At 44.0% G+C, this 25,373-nt stretch overlaps 1 protein-coding gene across 2 annotated transcripts in view; it reads right to left on the bottom strand.

Moving 5' to 3' along the window:
• LOC116940914 (uncharacterized) overlaps window positions 1–25,373 on the bottom strand; it is a 260,064-nt gene that overhangs the window by 79,912 nt on the left and 154,779 nt on the right. For both annotated transcript variants that reach the window (XM_076056432.1, XM_076056365.1), the window contains exons 23-29: window positions 23,044–23,114; window positions 22,629–22,665; window positions 18,762–18,828; window positions 17,103–17,215; window positions 16,162–16,269; window positions 11,247–11,372; window positions 4,642–4,762 (exon numbers count right to left, since the gene is read on the bottom strand). In XM_076056432.1, coding sequence (XP_075912547.1) covers window positions 4,642–4,762; window positions 11,247–11,372; window positions 16,162–16,269; window positions 17,103–17,215; window positions 18,762–18,828; window positions 22,629–22,665; window positions 23,044–23,114 — 643 coding nt within the window. The remainder of the gene's footprint in view (window positions 1–4,641; window positions 4,763–11,246; window positions 11,373–16,161; window positions 16,270–17,102; window positions 17,216–18,761; window positions 18,829–22,628; window positions 22,666–23,043; window positions 23,115–25,373) is intronic.

Raw genomic sequence — 25,373 nt, 5'->3', positions numbered from 1 at the left:
TCTGACTTGACCACCTAAATGTGAAATTCTAGTTGTTGTTCTGCATCTACATCAACCATACGAAAGAAGAAGTCCACTTATCGCGTCTATTCCTGAAAGGGACAGACATCACCATGGAAGATGTCAACGAAAGGGTTGAAAGTAATTCCACAACTTGGAATCATATCATTGGACCTCCTGGTACTGGAAAACGAATAGCAATGTCCTGTTCCTATTCAGTCCATGTGACTACAAACACCTTTATTTGCCTCCCAAGATAACATAAATAACACATGGATATAGCCAAGTTTCAAACAATGGCATCTCATAAACTATATCCTTGTTCAATGGTGCGATCTTAAAGATGTACGGATCACTCCTGGCATGCATAGTGCAGATTGTTAGAGTAACCATTGCCTGATCCCTTCCAAACTAGCACTTGCAATACAACCACAACGTTGAGAATTAGCATTGAAACCAATCAAACAATTCCATCTAAATCACTTACAAAATTAAGACATACAAGACAAGCTCTGCGGTAAAATGAAAAATTTATAAACAACTTCTCTGACTCAATCGCGAATGTCAATGTCCATAATGAATGTGCGAATCATCATTATGCAGTTGATAAAGATGTCCTCACTACTTTGAGCATAGCTAAGCAGTATCACCAAGACTGCTTGGCTGAGATCGATACCAAAATGTAATTACTGCTCGCCATGAGACATGCACTTTATTTAGCTTGTCCTTCCCCGCACCTCCAATTAGCATGGTTGGCTACGTACGGTGTGAAAGAAGTTCATCATTCATACATTAACTTCAATATGGGACCTTTTTTGCCAGTATCAATAAAACGTGAGTGGCAATAAAATGGGTGTTAAGATGCTAAAACACCAAACAGAAACATTTTGCAAGGAATCATGTCTGCATTAACCACACATACTTGTGGTTGAACATGAAAAAAAATGCTCTGGTAATATATGCATTCTCTTTGGTTCTTTCGGTAAAGTCACGTAGGTAGAAAAAATAATAGATCACGACGTTTCGATCACAACACAAGCGACCGTCATCAGGTGATTTTGTATTTATATATAGCGAGAAAGCTTGAGATAAGCTTAGCCCAAGGGTAAGTGGGCGGGAGGTGGAATTTGCATGTAAATGCAACACCACATCGTGGAAAATGAGAGAGGGACACATAAACCACACAGCCAGATAGGCTTCAGATAAGCTCACTCCAAGGGTAAGTGGGCGGGAGGTGGAATTTGCATGTAAATACAACACCACATCGTGGAAAAGGAGAGAGGGACACATAAGCCACACAGCCAGATAGGCTTGAGATTAACTCAGCCCAAGGTTAAGTGGGCGGGAGATGGAATTTGCATGTAAATACAACACCACATCGTGGAAAAGGAGAGAGGGACACATAAGCCACACAGCCAGATATAGTCTGTTAATACTCTTTGGTTCTTTCGGTAAAGCCACGTAGGTAGAAATAAAATAAATCACGACGCTTCGATCAGAACACAAGCAATCTTCATCAGGTGGGACAACCACAGCAAGAAAAATGCAGAAATGATCGAGAGAGCTGCCGTGGCAAGAGGCTATATAGGTAAGAGAGGGGGGACGAGCAATGGGGGAGAGAGAGGGGGGGGGGTAGGGGGAGGGGGGCCGCGTGAGCGCGAGGGGAAGAGGACGTGAGGCTGGGGGGGGAAAGTGGGCTGGGATAGAAGAGGGAAGCTGAGTGTGGACACGGGGGAAAAGAGAAAAAAGGGTGTTAGAAGAACAGCGGGTACGTTAAAAACGATTGAAACAACCACAACCAGTTAAGGCATTACCTGGTTAATAGCATCCTTCCAATGATTGTTCAATTTGTATCCATTTTCTCGGTTGAAGTTACGTCTATATTTATATATCTGGATGGCTTCATGAACAAACCATTGATATCTACATTGGAAGTTTTCGTGACTGCAGGGATCCATACTCTTTGGTTCTTTCGGTAATGTCGCGTAGGTATAAAATAAAACCTTTGATAGTAGCCCGATTTTGGAAATATTTTTGGTAACCCCTGCTATGTATGGCAAAGTGATGGTTTTGATTGGATACTCAGATGGTCGTCTCCTCATGGCTGGGGAGACAGCTTTGCGGATTGTATGGTCAGAATAGCCATTGATCCTGAGGGTTTGGTGTACGCGCTCCAGCTTACTGGCTAGGTGGTGCTGGTCGGACATGCAACGAGCCATCAGGTCTCTTCTCGATAAAAACATCCAGGAATGGTAGCTTGCCATTATTTTCCAGTTAACAAGATCCAAGTTCGTTTCAACAAAGTACACAAAATCCGTGATTTGATCCCATCTGTAAAGGATGTGATTCCTGACATGCAGTACTCTGGTGTCTACAAATTGAGTTGTGACTGCGGCAGCAGTTATATTGGGGAAACGAAACCATATGTCTCGGACCGCGTACGCGAACACAAGGCAGATCTGAAACACGGAAAGACCAATAACTCTGCCGTTGCTGATCATTATTTTAACGCTGTGGGCTCACACAAAATATATTTTTCGGAGACAAAGGTACTCTGCACACCCACCGGCTACCTTCAGAGATTTGTTCATGAAGTCATCCAGATATGTAAACACGGACAACTTCAACCGAGAAGATGGGTACAAACTGAGCAATCATTGAAAGGACGTTATTAACCAGGCAAAGTCTTAATTGACTGGGATGTTTCCATCCTACCTGCCAATGTCAGTTGTTACTTCCGACTCTCTGTGAGTCTCTCTCTTGCTGTAGTTGTCTTACATTACCAAGTTAAGTGTCTTTACATTAATAGCCTATATCTGGCTGTGTGGCTTATGTGTCCCTCTCTCCTTTTTCCACGATGTGGTGTTGTATTTACATGCACATTACACCTCCCACCCACTTACTCGTGGGCTGAACTTATCTCAATCCTATCTGACTGTGCGGCTTTTGTGTCCCTCTCTCCTATTCCACGATGTGGTATTGTATTTACATGCAAATTCAACCTCCCGCCCACTTACCCTTAGGCTGAGCTTATCTCAAGCATATCTGGCTGTGGCTTACGTGTCCCTCTCTCGTTTTCCACGATGTGGTGTTGTATTTACATGCAAATTCCACTTCCAGCCCTGCCCACTCACCCTTGGGCTGGGCTTATCTCAAGCCTATATAACTTCGTGTTTCAGCAGCTTTCTCGCTATAAAAATTTTCACCTGATGACGGTTGCTTGTGTTGCGATCGAAACGTCGTGATCTATTATTTTTTCTACCTACGTGACTTTACCGAAAGAACGAAAGAGTATGGATTACTGCAGTCACGAAAGCTTCAAATCAATATATGTGTAGTGGGCTCGATGAGAGTGGAGACGGTCCGGTTGAGGCAATACGTTTATTACGATAAACGGTACAGTAACAATAGCGTTAGCAAACCCTAACACAAAGTGGTAGCGGCCCCTTCACCCCTTCACCCCTTCACTGCCTCTGGACTGGCATGTCCTATTACTCGGACTTCGGCTCACAGTCTTCCGGCTAAGGGTGACCTAGGGGAGGCTACTCTGACCCGACCCAGCTAAGGTACGGGTCCCGACCACTGGCCCGCTCGGTCCCGGCCCTGACAAGAACATCGGGTTCCTGGGGTTCCCTGGGTCTCACCACTGGCCCGCTCAGACCCGGCCCTTACAAGGACGGCAGGTCACAGGGTTCCCAGGGTCTTAGACTAGCTGGTCTTCTGGTTTCTGTCTTCAACTGGCTGCCGGACTCGTCCAGAGGTCCGGCTTTTATACACCTCCAGAGGTGAATCCGCCCCCGGCTATGCCTCCCTTCCAGAGAGTTCCAAGGGGGGGGGGGGGGTCCCGGGGGAATCTCAGAACACCCCGCAGTCCCCTCTTGCCTCGGGGCTGGGAAATCGAATGGCCAGTATGCCGGTTAGAGTAATTGCCCCTGGTAGACCCCGTCTGCTACTGCAGGTAAGTAGCACTACATGGTAAGTGTACATGGGCCCTTTTACAGCGCTACATATGCATTGTATTTGAAACTGAAGACTGAGTGACCCACTCATCTATAATCACTGTCGACTTTCTCACCACGATTTAAGCACATTTTGAAGACCCATCGGCTCTCAATGTGAATACTTTCTGTTCATCTTGCTCCATGCCCTTTGTAAGTACACATGTAAGTACTAGAGTACAAGTGCCATTTCAAATTAACCACTGTTTTGGGATAGTTAGATTTTCTTAAAATTACCATTTGTTGACTTTGTTCTTCAACCCCTCCCTTTCATACTTTTGATTGTTAGGTTCATGTCACATCTGTAATATGACTAACAGCATATGAAAACAATGTGCATCATAGTTATTGCATGTGAACATGATTAAAATAATAGTAGGCAAGCACTCTTTATAGTATTTTGTTACATGGTACATTGTTGTGTAATTCACACCCAGAAACAAGGCTGTTTTTATACTGTGTACAGTACATTCACACTATTGACACTACCATGATTAGGCAGATGCCATCACCACCACGAATTATTTACACTGCCCTCTCATGCCATGCACCTTGAGGAACCACAGGCGTAGGAACGCTACAGTACAGACGCCACATAACGCATGTGGGAATTTATGTGCGAGTTGAATCAAACGGCACTGACCCTTCCAGCGCTTGGACGTTGATGTAGTCCTCATGTGCTTCCTCTCTCTGTATGAAACGGATGCAGGTTTTATTTGTGAACTCCGCAATAGCTCGTTTAATTTCACTCTTGTCTTTTTCATCTGAAATAAAAGTTACACAATACAACACCCAGCATATTTTATGGAATAAATTTTGTTTAAAAAAAATGCACTTACACAATATTAAGTTATTCAGGGATGGCCATATTGAGTGATAGATGTGGGTTAATGTTGTAAGAGGGACAGTTATTCTCTGTCGTAAAATGGCATAGGTAATAATTAACTATTTTTTATGTTACCAGGGAAAGCTTACTGACCTTTTTCAGAAATGATAGTCCCACGTAGTGGCTTATCATGTGGACATTTAGAGTAGCCAAAAACTCTAAATGCATGTTTTTAAATGTGGAGGGAAAGAATGGAGGACTCGGAGTAAAATCCACGCAACCGCAGGAAGAACATGCAAAATCCATATATGCAGGTATAAGGGTCGGGAATGAACCCATGATCTCCTGCATACCGAGCGAGGGAGATAACGTCTCACCACCACAGTGTCCATTATTTATTTTTACGTGTGTATTGCTCAGCTTCTTATTTCTCATGCTCATTGCCTCTCGGATGCTGCAAATATCTCGATTCAGACTTTCCTTCTTGCTCCATACTGTACATCTCAACTGTGGCTCTCTGTCTCTATCTCTCATATCTCCATGCTATGCATCTCTCTGCTTATGCCAACTCCACACATATCCATGCTGGGCTCATGACGACTTAAATTCCCGAATTACTATATACATTTTCACACAGTGGATAGAGGTATCTAGTGAGACGTGGGAGATGCGTGGAGTGAAAGAGGTGGCGATGGGCACAGTGTTGGAGATGCGTGGAGTGAAAGAGGAACAGTGTGTGGGAGATACATGGATGAAACAGATGGAGATAGGCACAGGGTGGAAGATTCATTTCGATACATGGATTGAGCAAGAGCATGGGAGATGAGTGGGGTGACAGAAACTGTGTGTCGCTACAGGTCGCCATGATCTGTAGCTATGCACTGCCCATATCCGACGTCAGAGCGCCCATTGGATTTTAAAAAACCTGCCAGCCTAGGCAAGAGGTAGAGAATAGTGTGCTGGGGAAACTTGACTTGGGAACACCTGTCGTGAAATAATTTACCAGTGTATCTATGGGGATATCCTGGGACTGAAACAAATGACTCGCTGGATGAGGAAAATCCCAGATATGGGAATGTAATAAGGAGGCTTCATTCCACTTTTCTCACATTTCTCAAGTTTGATGCAAAGCATTTATCAGAGTTAGAATACATTCGTTAAATGCTGGATTGTCAATGTATTTTTACATCGATCATCATGAGCATTAAACAATGATCATATAAAACACTCAAAAGCAGCTGATAAATCATAAATAACAGGCAAGTTATGATGTATCCATTCATCGTTTAATATAAGTTATTGATTTCTCTACTCTATCCTGCATGTGAATGCATTGAATTGTTAATTTAAGTTGCATGCAAATAACATGCTGTTATTACAGTGAACACATATGTACAAATAACAGAAAAAAATATAATGAGAAGTACAAACATCAACAAAATAATTATTTATTGAATCAAAATATTATCCCAAATTGTGGCAGTTCACGGAATCGATGGGGAAGGGGGTAAATCATTGCAAGCTCACTACATATGGGAACCATCAAAACTATGTAAGAAATAAAAACGAATTATACCATAAATGAAGAGGAATACACGTGTAACAGTACCAATAATTTACTCATATGATGAAGTGCAGTATTTCAGTATCTTATAGATTGCTAGGTGACATCCCAGAAGAAACACATCTGTTATTAACAATACTCAGCAAGCAATAACTACTCGGGAAATACTCGTTTATTACTTTTTCACAATGCAGGTTCTAACATGTGATATCATAAGTATGAAAAAATAAAAATAGGGATTCACTTTTCAGGCAATAATACAGCTCTTCAAACAAAAATAGATACCTTTCTCATGGCATGAAGTTCAACCTATTCTTATTTTTTCTTCATACTTTTGATACTTTTCTAGATTTAAAGCTTTCGTGACTGCAAGGATCCATACTCTTTGGTTCTATTCGGTAAATTCACGTAGGTAAAAATAAAACAACAAAAATCACGACGTTTCGGCCACAACACAAGCAGCCTTCATCAGGTGAAGGGACCAGACTGTCTCGAGGACAGCGCTGGAGTGAAACACAGCCACGCTCAGACCGCGACCTTTAAGCTGTGTGCGAGTAAACAAGGTGCCTTGACAAAGGAATTAGCATATAAATTAGCATTTGATTGGCCGACTTAGCATGATGAACGGTGTAGAGGTGGTGTACATGCGGGTGAACATGCCGGTTGGCGAGGGGGGAGGGGGAGTTTACCTATTGATGGTGATTTCTAAATTCAACCACATATCAAAGAAGAACCCAGTTCCACATATAACAAAACTAGACGTCAACAAAATCGTCATTAATCAGAATAGCACCCCGATTTCGTACAATCTGAAAACAGTACTGGCTAGGGGACTGAATTTTGCTGTCACCCCAAAACACATACCAGTAGATGATATCATCTCTCAGGTCGATGTAGCCCTCAAAGGCGTAGGACACATCCAAGCAGACGTTGCGAGAGCTGAAATAGCCACTATTCTTAAGAATGCTAAGAAACCCATTAGTAACATTAGCAAAAATGAACGCTCTGAACTCGCGAATTAAAAAAAAAACAGAAGTGATATAGTCATCCTCTCAGCCGATAAAGGCAACGCTACTGTAATTATGGATAAAGATTCATACAACAAAATCCAGAATCTGCTCAACGATGGAAGTTACTCAAAAATTAAAAATGACCCTACCAATAGCCTAGCGATAAAAACCAACAAGATCATCACAAGTTCGACCTCCCTAATCGACCCAACTAAACGTCCCTCCCTAAAACCTTCTGCTGCAAGACCCCCTAGATTCTATGGTCTCCCCAAGATTCATAAAGAAGGCACCCCACTACGACCCATCGTATCCACGATCAACTCCCCTACCTATAGACTAGCCCGTTTTCTGTCAGATACCTTGCTGCCTTTCACTGGCAAGACCACCTCAGCAGTACTTAACTCAGCCCAATTGATCTCTATGGTCAAAGACGTTGTACTGTCCCCTGACGATAACCTTGTCAGCTTCGATGTGGTCTCTTTGTTCACCAAGGTTCTCTCTTTATGTCAATGACTTGGGCACTAAACTGGATCATTCCAGGGTAAATCTTTTTGCAGATGACACGATACTGATTACTGCTGGCCGCTCTCCGGATGACGTGATTGCTAAGCTCCAGGGTGATTTCAACAAACTACAACATCAGCTAGTTTCTCTTAAACTAGTCCTGAATACCTCCAAAACCAATGTGCTATGCTTCTCTCCGGGACTAAAGCAGGAAGTTATTTTTCCCCAATTACATTCCTTGAATAATTATCAAATAGAGCAAGTCAAGATCTATAAGTATCTTGGGGTCATCCTGGATTCAAAACTTAGTTTTGAAGATCACATTGATTATATTGGTAAAAAGACAAAAATAAAAATTGGTTTTCTGTATCGACACAAGCACTGCTTCCCCCCAATGTTCTGTTTGGAATTGATAAAAGCTACCATACTGCCTCTACTTGACTACTGTGACATTGTGTATAAATCAGCCCCAAGTACTGTACTGAAGAAGCTTGATTCCATCTATCACTCAGCCTTAAGATTTGCATTGAACTGCCCATATAGGACTCACCACTGTGATCTCTACATTGGGTCAAAATTAACATCTCTTAATGTTCGACGGCTTGTGCACCAGCTCTTATTTATTCACGATGTACTTACAAAAAATTCCGCAGACTACCTACTGGATCTCCTCTCTGTTTCAAAGAACAAATTTGACCTCAGGTCTTCGCTCATTTACCAGCTTCACATTCCCTATTGCCGTACAAAAACTGGAGGAAGGGCCTTTGCTATTGATGCCCCCAGGGTCTGGAATGCTATTGCCAATAAACTGCAACTTGAATCACTACCTATGAGATCTTCACTCAAAACTGCTCTAGAGGAGTTGTACAACCCTAGCTGCCACTGCTATTCAGTGGCCTAAAATATGGCTCTAGATTTTGGTGTTATCATTTATTTATGTAGTTTATTGTTAAAAATTCGGTCACAGTCCCTATGATCACTGTTACATTGGATGTATGGCTTTTATTTTGGTGATTTCGAAAAGTTTTTTTGTTTTGGCCATGTTTTTTGTTTATTGTAGTACGGAGTTAGACTGATGGCCTTAATCTTAGTTGTCTTGTGGTTGTTGTTGTTATTTGACTTGCATCCCACTGGAATTTTTGCACACAGCGTTGGTGTACGGTGCTATTTCAGGAATATTTTGATATTTTTTCCTGTATTTTATGTTTGCACAGTCACATAATCACTTTAAGATGTTTTCTTGTTCATGTTTTTTGTTTGTTGCGGTTGCACCCGATTCAAGAGCCGAATGGCTCACAGGGCTATACCAAATAAATGAACTATGAACTAGTACCTGATACCATTGAAATAATTGAAAATTTGGGCCAACATGAACTAGACCCCGATACACCTGCACTGGTTAGGCACTGCCTCAACAATACCTACTTTACTTGGAATGGCTCCTTCTACAAACAAAATGAGGGTACCCCCATGGGATCTCCCTTGTCACCAGTGATAGCCAATATTTTCATGGAGAAATTTGAATCAGACGCCATCCAGACTTCCACCCTCAGACCTTCCCTGTGGAAGAGATATGTGGATGACACTTTCGTCATTTGGGCACATGGCCTCCCAGCTCTGAACCTTTTCCTACACCACATCAATTCCAGACATCCCGCCATCAAATTCACCATGGAAGTGGAGAAAGATGGCAAGCTACCATCTTAGATGTTCTGTTTGAGAGGAGATCTGATGGCTCATTGGGGCATTCTGTCTACAGGAAACCCACCCACACAGATTCCTACTTGAAACCTGATTCCCACCACCACCCAGCCCAAAAGAAGTCTCTCATCAAAACTTTATACCATAGGGCTCATTGCATTTCGGACCAACACCACCTGACCAGTGAATTAAAACATGTACACCTGGCCCTCAAAAGGAATGGATACTCTGACCGTACCATCCGCCAAGCTGTTTCTCCCTCCATACAGAAACAACCACTTGATACTCCGGTCAAAACCATCACACTACCATATATAGCAGGCATTACTAAAAAGATTTCCAAAATTCTAAACAAACACAAGATCCAGGTCCGGTTCAATACAGTACACAAAATTCGTGATCTGATCCCATCCGTGAAGGATGTCATTCCTGACTTACAGTACCCCGGGGTTTACAAATTGAGTTGTACCTGCGGTGATTGCTATATCGGGGAGACAAAGCGACATGTCTCTGACCGAATTCGCGAGCACAAATCAGATTTGAAACACGGCAGAACGAATTCTTCTGCCGTAGCTGATCACTGTTACAACGCTGTGGGTGATCATGATATAATTTTCTCCGATACCAAGGTTCTTTGCAAACCCACGGGTTTTTATCAGAGATTTGTTCACGAGTCAATTCAGATTTACAAACACAGACACAATTTCAACCGAGAAGATGGTTTCAAATTAAGCAACCATTGGAAAGATGTTCTAAATCGAACCAAACATTAAACTAATTTTCAATGGTACAGTATATTTTTCAAGTCGTGGTGCCCCAAACTTTCGCAGCTCTTAAAAATTCCCTTTTCACACCATCAATAGGTAAACTCCCCCTCCCCCCCTCGCCAACCGGCATGTTCACCCGCATGTACACCACCTCTACACCGTTTATCATGCTAAGTCAGCCAATCAAATGCTATTTTTTATGCTAACTCCTTTGTCAAGGAACCTTGTTTCCTCGCACACAGCTCAAATGTCGCGGTCTGAGCGTGGCTGTGTTTCACTCCAGCGCTGTCCTCAAGACAGTCTGGTCCCTTCACCTGATGAAGGCCGCTTGTGTTGTGGCCGAAACGTCGTGATTTTTGTTGTTTTATTTTTTACCTACGTGACTTTACCGAATAGAACCAAAGAGTACATTTGATACTGCCAAAAAAGTCTCAGATATGTGATATTATCCCTCCCTTTCCCCAACACACATGACAGAAGAACATTATGGATGACTCTTGTGAATAATGTCCGAGTATTTAATATTCTCTTTAGCACTATGTGGTAATTTATGAAGAAACTCTGAAGGTGGTGGCGGAAATGTTACCAAACAAGGGATAAAACTGGCTCATCAATAAGCACGCTGACAAATAGTTTGACCAGCTACCAATAAAGGACACGCAACAAGCTGCATTATTTGTAACCGTGCAATGTAAGCCAACCTAGGCCAAAAGATGCAGGTGATTTAATGTCTTAAACCTAAATATTGGTAACATGTGAGAGGCAAAGTAACTCAACCTAGGGTTATGAGGCTCATGTAACATAGCCCAGCCTGAAGACAAAAAAACCCAGGTAATGTCAGCCACGCTAGAAGCAGGCCATGTGTACTGCACTCACTGAAAGCGATGGAGATGTGGTAGGGGATGTACACCTTGCCATCCTGGTGCCTGGGCCACTCCACAACCTCCTCTGAGAGGTCTCCAGCAACGTCCCCATTTTTGAAAGACATTCCTGCTTGTCCTCCTGGCACAGACATGATTATTATTGTTACAACAGTAGAGCAATATCATATAGAAGTTGTATAGGTTAGTTAAATTACAAATCCTATAAAAGTGGAAAGAAAAAAAGTTTCCTCAACATTAGTATCAAAGTAAAACATACTTTTTGGATTACAATGTTGAAAAATATATATGATTCACTGAAGAAATATGCTTGGTTTGGCAGATATTTAAAATGCTTGGTGGAAAATGGATGCATGTTATTCACATCTTGGAGATGGCATAGCGAGTGGACAGCACAGATGACATTGGGAGTGGAATTAACAGATGGCATTGGGAATGGACATCATGGAAGGCATTGGGAGTAATCATCATGGATGGAATTGGGAGTGGACATCCTGGTAGTCATTGGGACTGGACATCATGGGAGGCATTGGGAGTAGACATCATCAAAGGCATTGGGAGTGGACATCACGGATTGTCCTATGGATAGACATATTCCTGGTAAAGGAATGTGGAAAATCCGCCACTAGCTCTGCCAATAGTTGCTTACCTATCTGTGCCTGTTTCATCATGGAAACACGTTGGCTAGAGTTAATTATTATGACCGTCACCCTGTAGTATCTGCTGCTATCTCTGTATGTATACGTATTTGCATGTGTTTGTGTAATTGTAGGTGTGCATTTCTGTTTATATCTGTGTATGTATGCACGTGTAATTTTCGTGTATGTGTGCAGTGTCTTCAAAAATTACTCACACCGACACGTTGTAACAAGTCACTTGCTTACACTTCATTCACCTGTTCTTGCGCCAGTTATAGGCACTCCTATAACTTTCTGTACGGTCACATATACTTAACTTCTCCCCGCTCTTATCTATTCTGCACCTCACTTATCCTGCACTCAGCAGCTCTGCTCTCAGCGACTCCGCACACAGCAGCTTCGCACCCAGCGACTCTGCACACAGCAGCTTCGCACTCAGTGACTCCGCAAACAACGTCTTCGCACTCAGCGACTCCGCACACAGCGTCATCGCCCTCAGCGACTCTGCACACAGTAACTTCGCATCTCCACCACTGCCCTCACCTACGCTCCCTCAGACCCGCTCACCCGTCTGTCCCGGGCGGGGTGTTCAGCCAACACCCGCCCGGCGATGGCGTGAGGGTTAAGGTCCCGTTGACGGCTGGAGCGGTAGCGGCGAGATGTCTTCACTCTTGCTTCCTGGCAACAACTCCCCTTGCTAACACACACTCCCGCTTATATCCCCCTGCTCATCCCGAGACCTCACATGCTTCCACTTAAGCTGCCGCCAGGCAGGCACCAGTTGTCTGACCAGCTAGTTGTGCCTCAGGCTTGTTCCATCTGGCCTGGCCCTTTAACTGCTACCGTAGGCGCACACCAGGTTTTAACATCCCTGGTGAGTCGGTACAGTCAGCAGCTGCCAACGTCGAACCCCGGGTGGCGGTTAACTAACCCGGAAAACTCAGCTTGTCTGAGCCTGGGCATGTGGAACCCCTGGTGGAGGAAATTCCACCAAAAGGGTCTTTGGACCTTCCACTGCAACCAGGACCATCTCCAGTCGTCTTGACTACGTCTTGCCACTGGGTATAGATGGGGTTGGTCGAGAGAGTGAGGTTGACGCTGCGCAAATCACCCTCACTTAAATCCAACTTCTCTACGCAGGTCATGGCACTTTTTTTACCATCGTCATTATCCAAGTCCTGTGGCGATGGGTGAGCGACGAAGCAGCAGGCACGGATATGCTAGAAGCTGTAGCCACAAACCTGCATGCAGGTGGCTCAGGATATTGGTCGTTCCCTCACTGGACCGAAGCAGCAGTGAAGTCCGGCAGCGCCCTGAGTGACTGAGCAGCCCTATTCAGGATCACAATGCTCACCTCCATAGTAAGGAAAGGGTTGGAAAAGGCATCCTAAACATTGCCTGCTTCAAAACATCCTGGCCAGCCTACCGCAGCTGGCGGGATCCCATACCTGCGGTCGAAAAACAAATAAAATAAAAAAAGACCAAAGTGATACCACTCACTGTTGGCACCTGGAATGTGCACACTTTGATGGACACATCAGGATCAAAAAGACCTGAGAGACGCACCGCCCTCGTGGGCAGAGAGCTGGCCAGATATGTAGATGTTGCTGCCCTTAGTGAGACCCGACTGGCCAATACTGGACAGGTGACTGAAGTGGGTGCAGGTTACACATTCTTCTGGAGCGGACGAGGCCAGGAGGAGAGACGTGATGCTGGTGTTGGTTTTGCAGTAAAAAAAAACACCTGGTCAACCAACTGGCAAGCCTACCCAAGGTATACACGACCGTTTAATGACCGTAAATCTCCACCTAATGGGTAAAAAGGAGGCCACCATCATCAGAGCCTATGCCTCTAGCATGACCGACTCTCACGAGATCAACACCAAGTTTTATAATGACCTGGAAGTCATTATTGCTGCCACAGCCAGCTCTGACAAACTCCTGATACTTGGTGACTTCAATGCCAGAGTTGGAAGTGACCATCAATCATGGAATGAAGTCATAGGTGCACATGGCATTGGAAAATGTAACAGCAATGACCTTCTGCTGCTGAAAACATGCTCTGAATTTGACCTGCTCATCACCAACACGATATTCCAACTACCAAAGCACAAGAAAACTTAATGGATGCATGCTCGTTCACACCACTGGCACTTGATTGACTACGTCATCATGAGGAGGAGCGACCGGCACGATGTCAGGGTGACCAAGGCAATGTGTAGTGCTGAATGTTGGACTGACCATCGTCGCATCATTTCCAAACTTAACATCCGGATTAAGCCTCCCCGACGCCCACAAGGAAAAAGACGTGTCAAACGTCTTAACATCACTCGCCTACAACAGGAACACACCAAACTGGCCTTTGTTGAGGCTCTAGACCATCACCTGGAGTCTCTAAGCTTTGAGCATACAGACGCTGAGGTAGACTGGACTGCCCTCAAGACCTTGCTGCATTCTACAGCCGTTGAATCACTTGGTATTCCCATACATACACATCAAGATTGGTTTGATGAGAACGATACAGAAATGCAAGCACTACTTGACGAAAAACATCACCTGCATGAAGCCTATCTGAATGACAGCAGCTCAGGCTTAAAGAAAACTGCTTTCCTCAACATTCGCAGGGTTGTCCAGCGGAGACTCAGAGTCATGCAAGACACCTGGCTGTGCGCACAAGCTGAGGAGATTCAGTCAAACGCTGAAAACACCAAGTGCTTCTATAATGCACTCAAGCAGGTCTATGGTCCGCAACACTCAGGAACTTCACCTCTCCTGAATGAGGATGGAACAACACTCCTCACAGAGAAGGACAAAATACTTGCAAGGTGGGCTGAACACTTCATCGCAGTCCTCAACCAGCGATCATGCATAAATGAGGAGGCAATTGCGAGTCTGCCTCAAGTTGAAATAAATCAGTCACGTGCTGTTCTACCATGCATTGAGGAAACCAGCAAAGCAATAAGCCACCTCTCATCAGGCAAAGCTCCAGGGTCCAATGCCATTCCAGCGGAAATCTACAAGGCTGAAGGGCCTCACTTAGCCGAGAAACGGACCGACCTCTTCCAGCCTCTGTGGAAATTAAAAGCCATTCCCGAGGAGTTCAAGGATGCCTCTATGATCCATCTCTATAAGAGGAAAGGCAATTGGCAGGCCTACGACAACCATAGAGGCATCTCCGTACTATCAATCGCTGGCAAAATCTTGGCAAGAATCCTTCTGAACTGCCTAATTGTCCGCCAAGACCATGGTCTGCTACCTGAGAGTCAGTGTGCTTTCAGAAAAGACCGCGGAACCACTGACATGGTATTTACTGCCCGGCAGTTACAGGAGAAATACCAAGAACAAAATGCTGATCTATATATGTCTTTCGTTGATCTAACAAAAGCATTCGACACAGTCAACCGGGAGGGCCTATGGAAGATCATGGCTAAGTATGGGTGTCCAGACAAGTTCATTGGCATCATGCGCAATCTCCATGATGGCATGATGGCTAGCGTCAGAGACCAGCAAGAACTCTCTGATCCGTTCCCAATCACAAATGGGGTGAAGCAAGGCTGCGTTTTAGTGCCAACTCTCTTCAGCATGGTGTTTTCTACCATGCTGCAAGACTCATTCCAGAACCACAACACTGGGATTAGCTTCATCTATTAATCTAGCTTCCCATTAATCTCTTATTATCCCCCCCCCATCTCCCAGTCTCCTAGGTGCCAACCCCCGGGTTACAGCGTAGCACCTGTTCGACCTCGGTTGCACCCGCTTCTACCCTTAATTACTGGCGGTTTATCTGTGCAAACCTCATGTTGCAACACGCACACCTGTTTGTCCTCAGTTGCATCCGCTTAACTGCGAGCACCGCATATTTCTCTCCTCTACATGTGTATGCAAGTTGTTTTGTGTGTGCATTTGTATGCATGTGTACACATGACTGTCTCTATACCCCTTTGTATTCATGTTCACAGACAGAATGAGAATAATCTCAGTAACTTCAATTACAGAAAGGCACGTTGGTGTAAATCACAGAGAGATCCCCATTGCATTTCAGGAGGCCTATTCATCTTTGTAATTGCCAGGTGTGTGATCATAAAAAGTAACTGAAGCAAATTGCATGGTCAATCACGTTGATCCAAGTAGAATTTATGTTACAGGGAAATTAGTCAGCCTTGTAAAAAACCATTGGACTTGCTCAACATTGAGTCTTTGTCCAGTACAGGTGCACAATTCATTCTGATTGGATCACAACAACCAGGAGTTTAAGCGTGAAAACATCTCTCACCTTCCTCAGCATAATAATTGGATACCGCAATGGAAATCTTCTGCACCAAGCACAGGAGGCGTTGTCTTGCACTGTCTGGTTTTGGTGCTTCTATGATCAACCTCAACACTGATGGGAATAAGGACACATATCCATCACAGAACAATATGCATCAGCCTTGCTTTTGCTTTTTTATGGCAACCAACATTACACATTTTGGGATTTTTGGAGTGTGTATTTACATATTCAAATTAAGGTTTTATTTTTGGTTTTAATTTGGCACAAGTAAAACCCATTGGGAGATAAATGCTCATTATTTATGGGTACCTGATTACACTCTAGAAACCTGGTTTTAGCAAAGACAATAAAATAGATATTGTTATCAAGTTTATATATGTATATGATGCCATCAATAAACATATGGCACCTACCCACTTGCAAGCGCAGTGGCTGGGTATTTTGACCTATTGAGGACTCCCACTCTGTGGAATTTCTCCCACTGGCTCAGAGCCCCTCATGGGGATCTGTGCCACTCCCTTGCTCACTGGAGCAGGGAGAAACCGTCGAGTGCTTGAACTCTACTGCTGGAGCGCTGCAGGATTGCAAAGAATATTGACCAGGATAAACACATTTACTTTATATGGCAGTTCCTGGGCATGATGCCAAACCATTATTGCAGATATATTTTTAAGTTATAGTTTGATGACAGTACATTCAACAACGTATATATTTTACAAAGTTTTGAGGTTTTAAAGCCATAAAACTAATTTACCAGTATCCACTCATCTGTACTAATAATTAATAGAAAATTTTAATTAAATGTATTCAGATTTTTAAAGCAATATCCTCTGTAGTGAACTGGATAGTTATTTTATTATTTTTTTATTTTAAGGAAAGTAATACGCATTACATCAGACACGATTCAAACAATGAGAAGCCTACACAAAGTAAACAATACGTACAATCTCCAGATTCCTGTATAAAAGCGTCCAACATGTCTTTCCTGTCTTTAGATTGTTGTGCGGACAGCAGATCCAAGAGCATCTGCAGGATCGGCACCGTGGAGCTGTCATAGCTGCAACAGGGATCAGAAAGAACTTCAGTCGTCAATTTGTTTTGGGTAATGCGAGTGGTACACGTGTGTGATTGAAGTTAAATGTGTGTATATGAAGTAACTTATTTGTGTATGTTTGCCATTGAAGTCGCACGTGTAATAAAATTGACACGTGTGTAATGGGAGTCCCCCATGTGTGATTGAAGTCACGCTCGATGGAAAACATGTCTTTAGAACTGCTTTTCGTGTTTAGTTGTCCTTCCCCCACACATCCGATTAGTACCCTTGGCTACGTACTGTGCCAAATAAGTTCTACATACATGCATACAACTCGCGTATTTTTGTAACTTAAGTAATCTCGTATGTGTGTAATTGAGTAATGTTTAATTGTGTAATTGACACAACATGCATATCTGCAATTCATGTAACGTGTATATGTAAATAAATGTAAGTATATCTGTGTAAAAATGCAGTTTCTCAGGCTGGCCTGCATGTTGGGATTTCTTTTCTCAAGGTTAAGAGTCTAGAGACTCAGTGAGGATAAGAAAATTGCATTGTTATAAAGTATTTGTAACGTTATTCCTATGAACACACCTACATTATTCTCTGAATTATTGTCCATCTCTCTCCACTTCTACCATGTTTATGCCTCCACTATGGACCACATAGTAAACAACTGGAGTCTGCACTCCTTCAACAGAGAAATAGCAAACTACACAAACTCTGTCCTAAAGCGCTCTCATGGCCAGCAGACCTCAATATTGCCATTTAGCTTGAGACTATATTGCCATGCACAGGGACAGAATGTCCCCACACTGGGTATTTACTGAGTTTTCCTCTGCCTTGGTGTGCATCCTGCACGCTGGCCTCCCTCTCCCCACTTAAACTCCGCCTCACTCCCCGTTGTCTTCTTTCCTCTAACTCTGCCTCTCTTTACTCTTATTTCAGTGTCTCCACTCTCTCAGCAATTCCCCTACCAATTCCTCACCCCTCCATTCCGCCTTCCTTTAGTATCGTGACTATATTTCCACACTGTGTTCACTCCCACTTTACGTTTTTTTTCTCTAAAAACTCATTCTCTCCACCAATTGTAAAATTTACACCAATTTAATCACCCTCACCTCTCTCTAGTTTGCCCATCTCCCCCTCCCCAATCTTCATCCCCATCTGCCCTCATCACTTTACCTCCCTCCCATCTTTCTAACTCAAGACTCCTATCACTTTCTATTGTGTACCACGCTCCTCTACGCCAGCTCTAATTTTCCTCTCTCCCCACTCTTCCCAATTTTTCACTCTCTACTCCTCCTCCTCTCACCTTTGAGCCCCCATCATTCTCAATCTTTATTTCTCCATGCACCACGCTCACCATAGAGCCAAGCTCTTTATTTGCTTCTCTCCATACACTGCAACTGAATCTACCTCGTTCCACCTCGCTCAACTCTGCTGCTGCCCACTGCCTCTCCCCTTACCATTAATGTCCACCCGCTATGCATATTCTCTGGTTCTCCATCTCAGAAGCTCTCCCACATCTCCTTATTTGACGGTTGCTTACACAATCTCTCATTACCTGGACAGCTTTTTCAGTTGCTGTAAAACGGCCCTCAGGGGCTCTGTTTTCTTCTCCCACTCCACCACTGAAAGATTGGGAATTTGATCAGAAGCCAGAAGTGGTATAAATACGAACGACCATTCTCCTTATAAATCAGGGATGGGGAACAAATGGCATAACGTGCAATTCTATTTTCATTCTAAACAGAAATAATACATTGCATTCAATACCGATCAATCTGCTCCATTCACGTGTCAAAAGGACATTCCATTATATTTCAAGAACTCAGTAAAATAAAAATAGATCTGCTGTACACAATACCTATTGCACAGTATAGACAACACATGATATGGAGATTGAAAAAATAACGATTTAAAAATAATCAGCTTTTTTTCTTTCTTGCGGTCACTGAATGAGAACAACATTCGGCCAATATTGCCTGGCTGCGTTGTACAGTCAGGGAGCTTTAGCTTGACTGGAAGTGATGGGCAGGACTGGGTTTATGCTGTCAATGCTGCACATCGTATTTAAAACTGTTAGTTGTAAACCACAACATTTCACTAAGGCCAGCTGGCCAAAACATAGGTCTTCGTCTCCAATAACTGTCTGTTTTGAATGAACTTGTTCGTCATTGTAAAAGTTCATTGAAGCAGCAACTTTCTACCAAGATTGAATACGAGGGATTGCATATATAAATAGTATTGCGATATTAATAACATCAAAGCATAACAATGAAGTTGTCCTTGTAAAAGAGGTATTTTTTCATGAGTCTCAATGGATGTACAGTCTAACTGACTAAACTCCAGTGTTGTTGAGCCAGTCTTAAGACCTGTGATGATGCTTTAGGTCTGAACGTTAATCTGTATGTTTCGTAGAGCCAATCTATGGCACCCTTTATAATGATCAGGATTCGCCATGAATATTTAATTGTTTCCACAAAACCTGCATATGAGTTTTTTTCTGGGTGCTCCAGGTTTCTCCCACTTGTATAAGAAACTTATTATTTAACTGAAAACATCTTTAAAAAATATTCAGGCCCCTCCTGAAAAATAGTCCTACAACTCAGCTGTGGCTCTGCTGGATAAATGTCATTATTATAAATAAACCGTGGTGACCCCACGTTATCTCAGACGATACTCGCATATGTCCATCTCCATTATTTTAATATCGGTCACTTGATACCAAAGGTGTGCTACAAGTTTTCTGTGCCCAACAGTGAGCCAGGGCCTGGTCATTCGGACTAACCCCAAAGAGTTGTGCTGGCACAGGGTCAACATGACTCACATCATGTAGGATGTGAAAAGCTCTTGTTACCTGGCTACATGAGATTACAAGCTACATGGACAACATCACAAATATGAAGCATGTTTTAAAAAAATGGCAAACCTGACTTAACCCTATATATAAAACTATAACTTTAATCACAGCCATGAATAGTTATTGAGGCCCCAATTAATGTAGTGTCTCTTATTAACCTTTTGTGGGATTCTTGAAAACGGCAGACATTGTGCAAAGCACGGAATGATTGGAACTGTGTTGGGCTGATTCGCCGCGCGGAATGGGTGGAGCCCCGTTCTGCAAAACCCTGCAGCCAATCAGTACCCGGTGAAGTGCTAAAGATCCAATCTGAGCACGCAGACATCCGCACGCTCGCTCAACCTATGGACCGAGTTGACAATCTCGTACATGAACACACAGACACACACACGCGTACTCGTGTGTGTGTGTCTGTGACAGTTGCTCTGTTTTTTTACCAAGGCATGGAAAGGAGCGCTTAGCCTAAGACGGCTTAGCACCCCTTATCGCAACAAAAAAAACATGATTATATTAAATTTTGATTTAAAGCTTTCGTGACTGCAGGGATTCATATTCTTTGTTCTTTCGGTAAAGTCACGTAGAAGGGAAACAATAAAATAATAAAATATAAAACAATAAAATTCTCACAACGTTTCGACTGCAACACAAGCAATCATCATCAGGTGTGAAAACCACAACAAGAAAATTTGGAAAAAGCGGCGGTTATTATGTTCGGAAAAGAGGAGGGGGGAGACAAAAATAATGGATGCGGTCTAAAAGCCACCTTAAGCGTGATCAATCAATTAAGACCCTTAATTGACGCCCATTATCCATGAGGCCTACTGTCCATGATGCCTATAATCCATTAGGCCTACTGTCCATGATGCCCATTATCCATGAGGCCTACTGTCCATGATGCCCATTATCCATGAGGCCTACTGTCCATGATGCCTATCATCCATGAGGCCTACTGTCCATGATGCCTATCATCCATGAGGCCTACTGTCCATGATACCCATTATCCATGAGGCCTACTGTCCATGACGCCCATTATCCATGAGGCCTACTGTCCATGACACCCATTATCCACGAGGCCTACTGTCCAGGACACCCATTATCCATTAGGCCTACTGTCCATGATGCCCATTATCCATGAGGCCTACTGTCCATGACACCCATTATCCATGAGGTCTACTGTCCATGACACCCATTATCCATGAGGCCTACTGTCCATGACACCCATTATCCATGAGGCCTACTGTCCATGACACCCATTATCCATGAGGCCTACTGTCCATGACACCCATTATCCATGAGGCCTACTGTCCATGATGCCCATTATCCATGAGGCCTACTGTCCATGACGCCCATTATCCATGAGGCCTACTGTCCATGACATCCATTATCCATGAGGCCTACTGTCCATGATGCCCATTATCCATGAGGCCTACTGTCCATGACGCCCATTATCCATGAGGCCTACTGTCCATGACACCCATTATCCATGAGGCCTACTGTCCATGATGCCCATTATCCATGAGGCCTACTGTCCATGACGCCCATTATCCATGAGGCCTACTCTCCATGATGCCCATTATCCATGAGGCCTACTGTCCATGATGCCCATTATCCATGAGGCCTACTGTCCATGATGCCCATTATCCATGAGGCCTACTGTCCATGATGCCCATTATCCAAGAGGCCTACTGTCCATGATGCCCATTATCCATGAGGCCTACTGTCCATGATGCCCATTATCCATGAGGCCTACTGTCCATGATGCCCATTATCCATGAGGCCTACTGTCCATGATGCCCATTATCCACGAGGCCTACTAGCCATGATGCCCATGATCCACGATTCCCACTATCCATGATGCCAACTGTCCATGATCCCTCATCAATGATGCCTACTATACATGATGCCCATTATCCATGTGTAATAAACACCTCCGATATGAATATGATGACTGGCATCTTTATTGTAACTGTTGCACAGCCATGTCTTCCTCGCTCTCTCTCTCTCTCACGGAACGTGACATGCACTTCCCCCCTTTGCTGTCCGATGCGGCTCTCTCTCTGTTCTCGCCGTTGGCTGACAGTGAGCTGGAGAGAGTAGGCTTTGCTGGCAGAGCTGCCACGTGGCGGGTGAAGAGTAGAGATGGCGGCGACTTGTGTTGACCCAGGCTTCACCACACCGACCACGAGTCCTCTCTTGCCTCTCCTTATATCCACTACTTACACCCCCCAGGGAACCTTCTAGAGGGTTCTCGTGCCTTCCAGATAGCTCCGCCCATTGCCCTCTGACCCAGATGGAACCCCTCTGCTGGTTGGCTGTCAAATGACCAGCGGCGGCCATGCAATTCTCCTTTAGATGGCGCACTCTCATCACACATGATTCCCACGTTGTATGAGCTCTATTATCCTTTTAGTCTATTGTCCATTCCCCTTATCCATGAGGCCTACTATCCATGATGGCCATTATTCACAATTCCCACTATCCATGATGCCTACTGTTCATTGTATGAGAGACAGATGAATCTGTGATGTCCCAAATGAACATTGCGGCAGCAATAAAAGCGACGCACACCTTTTGTGTTTCTTCGCTTATTCTCACTTTTCTGCGTCTGTGGATGGAAAAAAGAAAAGTGAGAGGCCTGCCCCGCACACCAAAGCCTCATTATCCTATTCCTGTTTTCAACAAAATCCCCAATCACACTTTGGGACATTTTCCCACTACAATTTCAAATGTATGCAATTTATAATGCAGTCCATACCAACATTTTCAATAAATTTTCTACATGTTTCTTGGGAAGTTTTTCAAACCTAAAAGCACACTGACATGGTGGCATGAGCTGCGTGTCAGGTTCGCTTCATAACGACATGTAGCACCGCACTGCTCCTCTTGTTCTCTTCGTGGTAAAGGTGATGATGGTGAAAGTGGTGCTGGTGTTGGTGATGCAGGCAGCGAGTGGGTGGGGCGTGGTAACAGGTCGTGCGATCACCTTGCTCGTCAGGGACCCCACGCACTCTTCCAGGGGGATGTCTTCCTGGAACTGCGCCCTGTCCTCTGCCACTGGAGCGCATGTAAGCAAAAAAGACAAAGATCCCCCTTATAGCCTTAACAGGCTGTTGGGGCAAGTGCTGTCTTTGTCTGCGTAGTGGTCGATGTTTACACCACACCAGGTACTCATTTGAGGCTGAGTCGACCTAGGGGAGGCCGAGGACCGGTTCAAATAATCGTCACTGGTGTTGGCCGTTCGCAACAATCGAACTCAGGTCGCCGGGTTAGTAGCACAGTGCGATAACGGCTGCACTACCACTCCCCACGTACATACACACATGTATATACAGTGAGGGAACAAAGTATTTGATCCCCTGCTGATTTTGTACGTTTGCCCACTGACAAAGAAATGATCACACTATAATTTTAATGGTAGGCTTATTTGAACAGTGAGAGACAGAATAACAACAACAAAATCCAGAAAAACGAATGTTAAAAAATGTTAGAAATTGATTTGCATTTTAATGAGGGAAATAAGTATTTGACCCCTCTGCAAAACATGACATAGTACTTGGTAGCAAAACCCTTGTTGGCAATCACAGAGGTCAGACGTCTTTTGTAGTTGGCCACCAGGTTTGCACACATCTCAGGAGGGATTTTGTCCCACTCCTCTTTGCAGATCTTCTCCAAGTCATTAAGGTTTCGAGGCTGACGTTTGGCAACTCGAACCTTCAGCTCCCTCCACAGATTTTCTATGGGATTAAGGTCTGGAGACTGGCTAGGCCACTCCAGGACCTTAATGTGCTTCTTCTTGAGCCACTCCTTTGTTGCCTTGGCCGTGTGTTTTGGGTCATTGTCATGCTGGAATACCCATCCACAACCCATTTTCAATGCCCTGGCTGAGGGAAGGAGGTTCTCACCCAAGATTTGACGGTACATGGCCCCGTCCATCGTCCCTTTGATGCGGTGAAGTTGTCCTGTCCCCTTAGCAGAAAAACACCCCCAAAGCATAATGTTTCCACCTCCATGTTTGACGGTGGGGATGGTGTTCTTGGGGTCATAGGCAGCATTCCTCCTCCAAACATGGCGAGTTGAGTTGATGCCAAAGAGCTCCATTTTGGTCTTATCTGACCACAACACTTTCACCCAGTTGTCCTCTGAATCATTCAGATGTTCATTGGCAAATTTCAGACGGGCATGTATATATGCTTTCTTGATCAGGATTTCAGTCCTTCACGGCGTAGTGTGTTACCAATTGTTTTCTTGGTGACTATGGTCCCAGCTGCCTTGAGATCATTGACAAGATCCTCCCGTGTAGTACTGGGCTGATTCCTCACCGTTCTCATGATCATTGCAACTCCACGAGGTGAGATCTTGCATGGAGCCCCAGGCCGAGGGAGATTGACAGTTCTTTTGTGTTTCTTACATTTGCGAATAATCGCACCAACTGTTGTCACCTTCTCACCAAGCTGCTTGGCAATGGTCTTGTAGCCCATCCCAGCCTTGTGTAGGTCTACAATCTTGTCCCTGACATCCTTGGAGAGCTCTTTGGTCTTGGCCATGGTGGAGAGTTTGGAATCTGATTGATTGATTGCTTCTGTGGACAGGTGTCTTTTATACAGGTAACAAGCTGAGATTAGGAGCACTCCCTTTAAGATTGTGCTCCTAATCTCAGCTCGTTACCTGTATAAAAGACACCTGGGAGCCAGAAATCTTTCTGATTGAGAGGAGGTCAAATACTTATTTCCCTCATTAAAATGCCAATCAATTTACAACATTTTTGACATGCGTTTTTCTGGATTTTTTTGTTATTCTATCTCTCACTGTTAAAATAAACCTACCATTAAAATTATAGACTGATCTTTTCTTTGTCAGTGGGCAAACGTACAAAATCAGCAGGGGATCAAATACTTTTTTCCCTCACTGTAAACACATATGTATAAACACACATGTACGTCCATACATGCATGTACACACAGACGTACAGAATCACATATGCGCACTCTAGATGCTTGTATTATGAATAATTATTCAATAACTTGCAGCAGAGTCACGAACACCCGAGGCAACAGTGCATCACACTGACCCTGAGAAGCTAGGGGAAACACGGGCGACAGGAGTGGGTGAAGTGTGTGCCATGTTGCTTCACTGAGGAGCAGAGAGGGAAGAGGCTCAATGAGTCTCGACAGCATCTTCCGTCTGTTGGTGGGGCAATAAAATAAATATCTGTCTTTTGACATTAAATACTTTTAGGTCATCAGTCTATGCTCCTGTTAGGCTAATGCAATCCAGCAACGTTTGGTTAAGCATACAAATTGGAAAACATCTGCA

The sequence above is a fragment of the Petromyzon marinus genome, chromosome 1 (assembly GCF_048934315.1).
Source record: "Petromyzon marinus isolate PM22_M1 ecotype Great Lakes invasive population chromosome 1, UKy_Petmar_22M1.pri1.0, whole genome shotgun sequence".
Taxonomy (NCBI): domain Eukaryota; kingdom Metazoa; phylum Chordata; class Hyperoartia; order Petromyzontiformes; family Petromyzontidae; genus Petromyzon; species Petromyzon marinus.
Note: the sequence above shows the minus strand (reverse complement) of the source record. Positions and strands in the feature narration are given on the sequence as shown.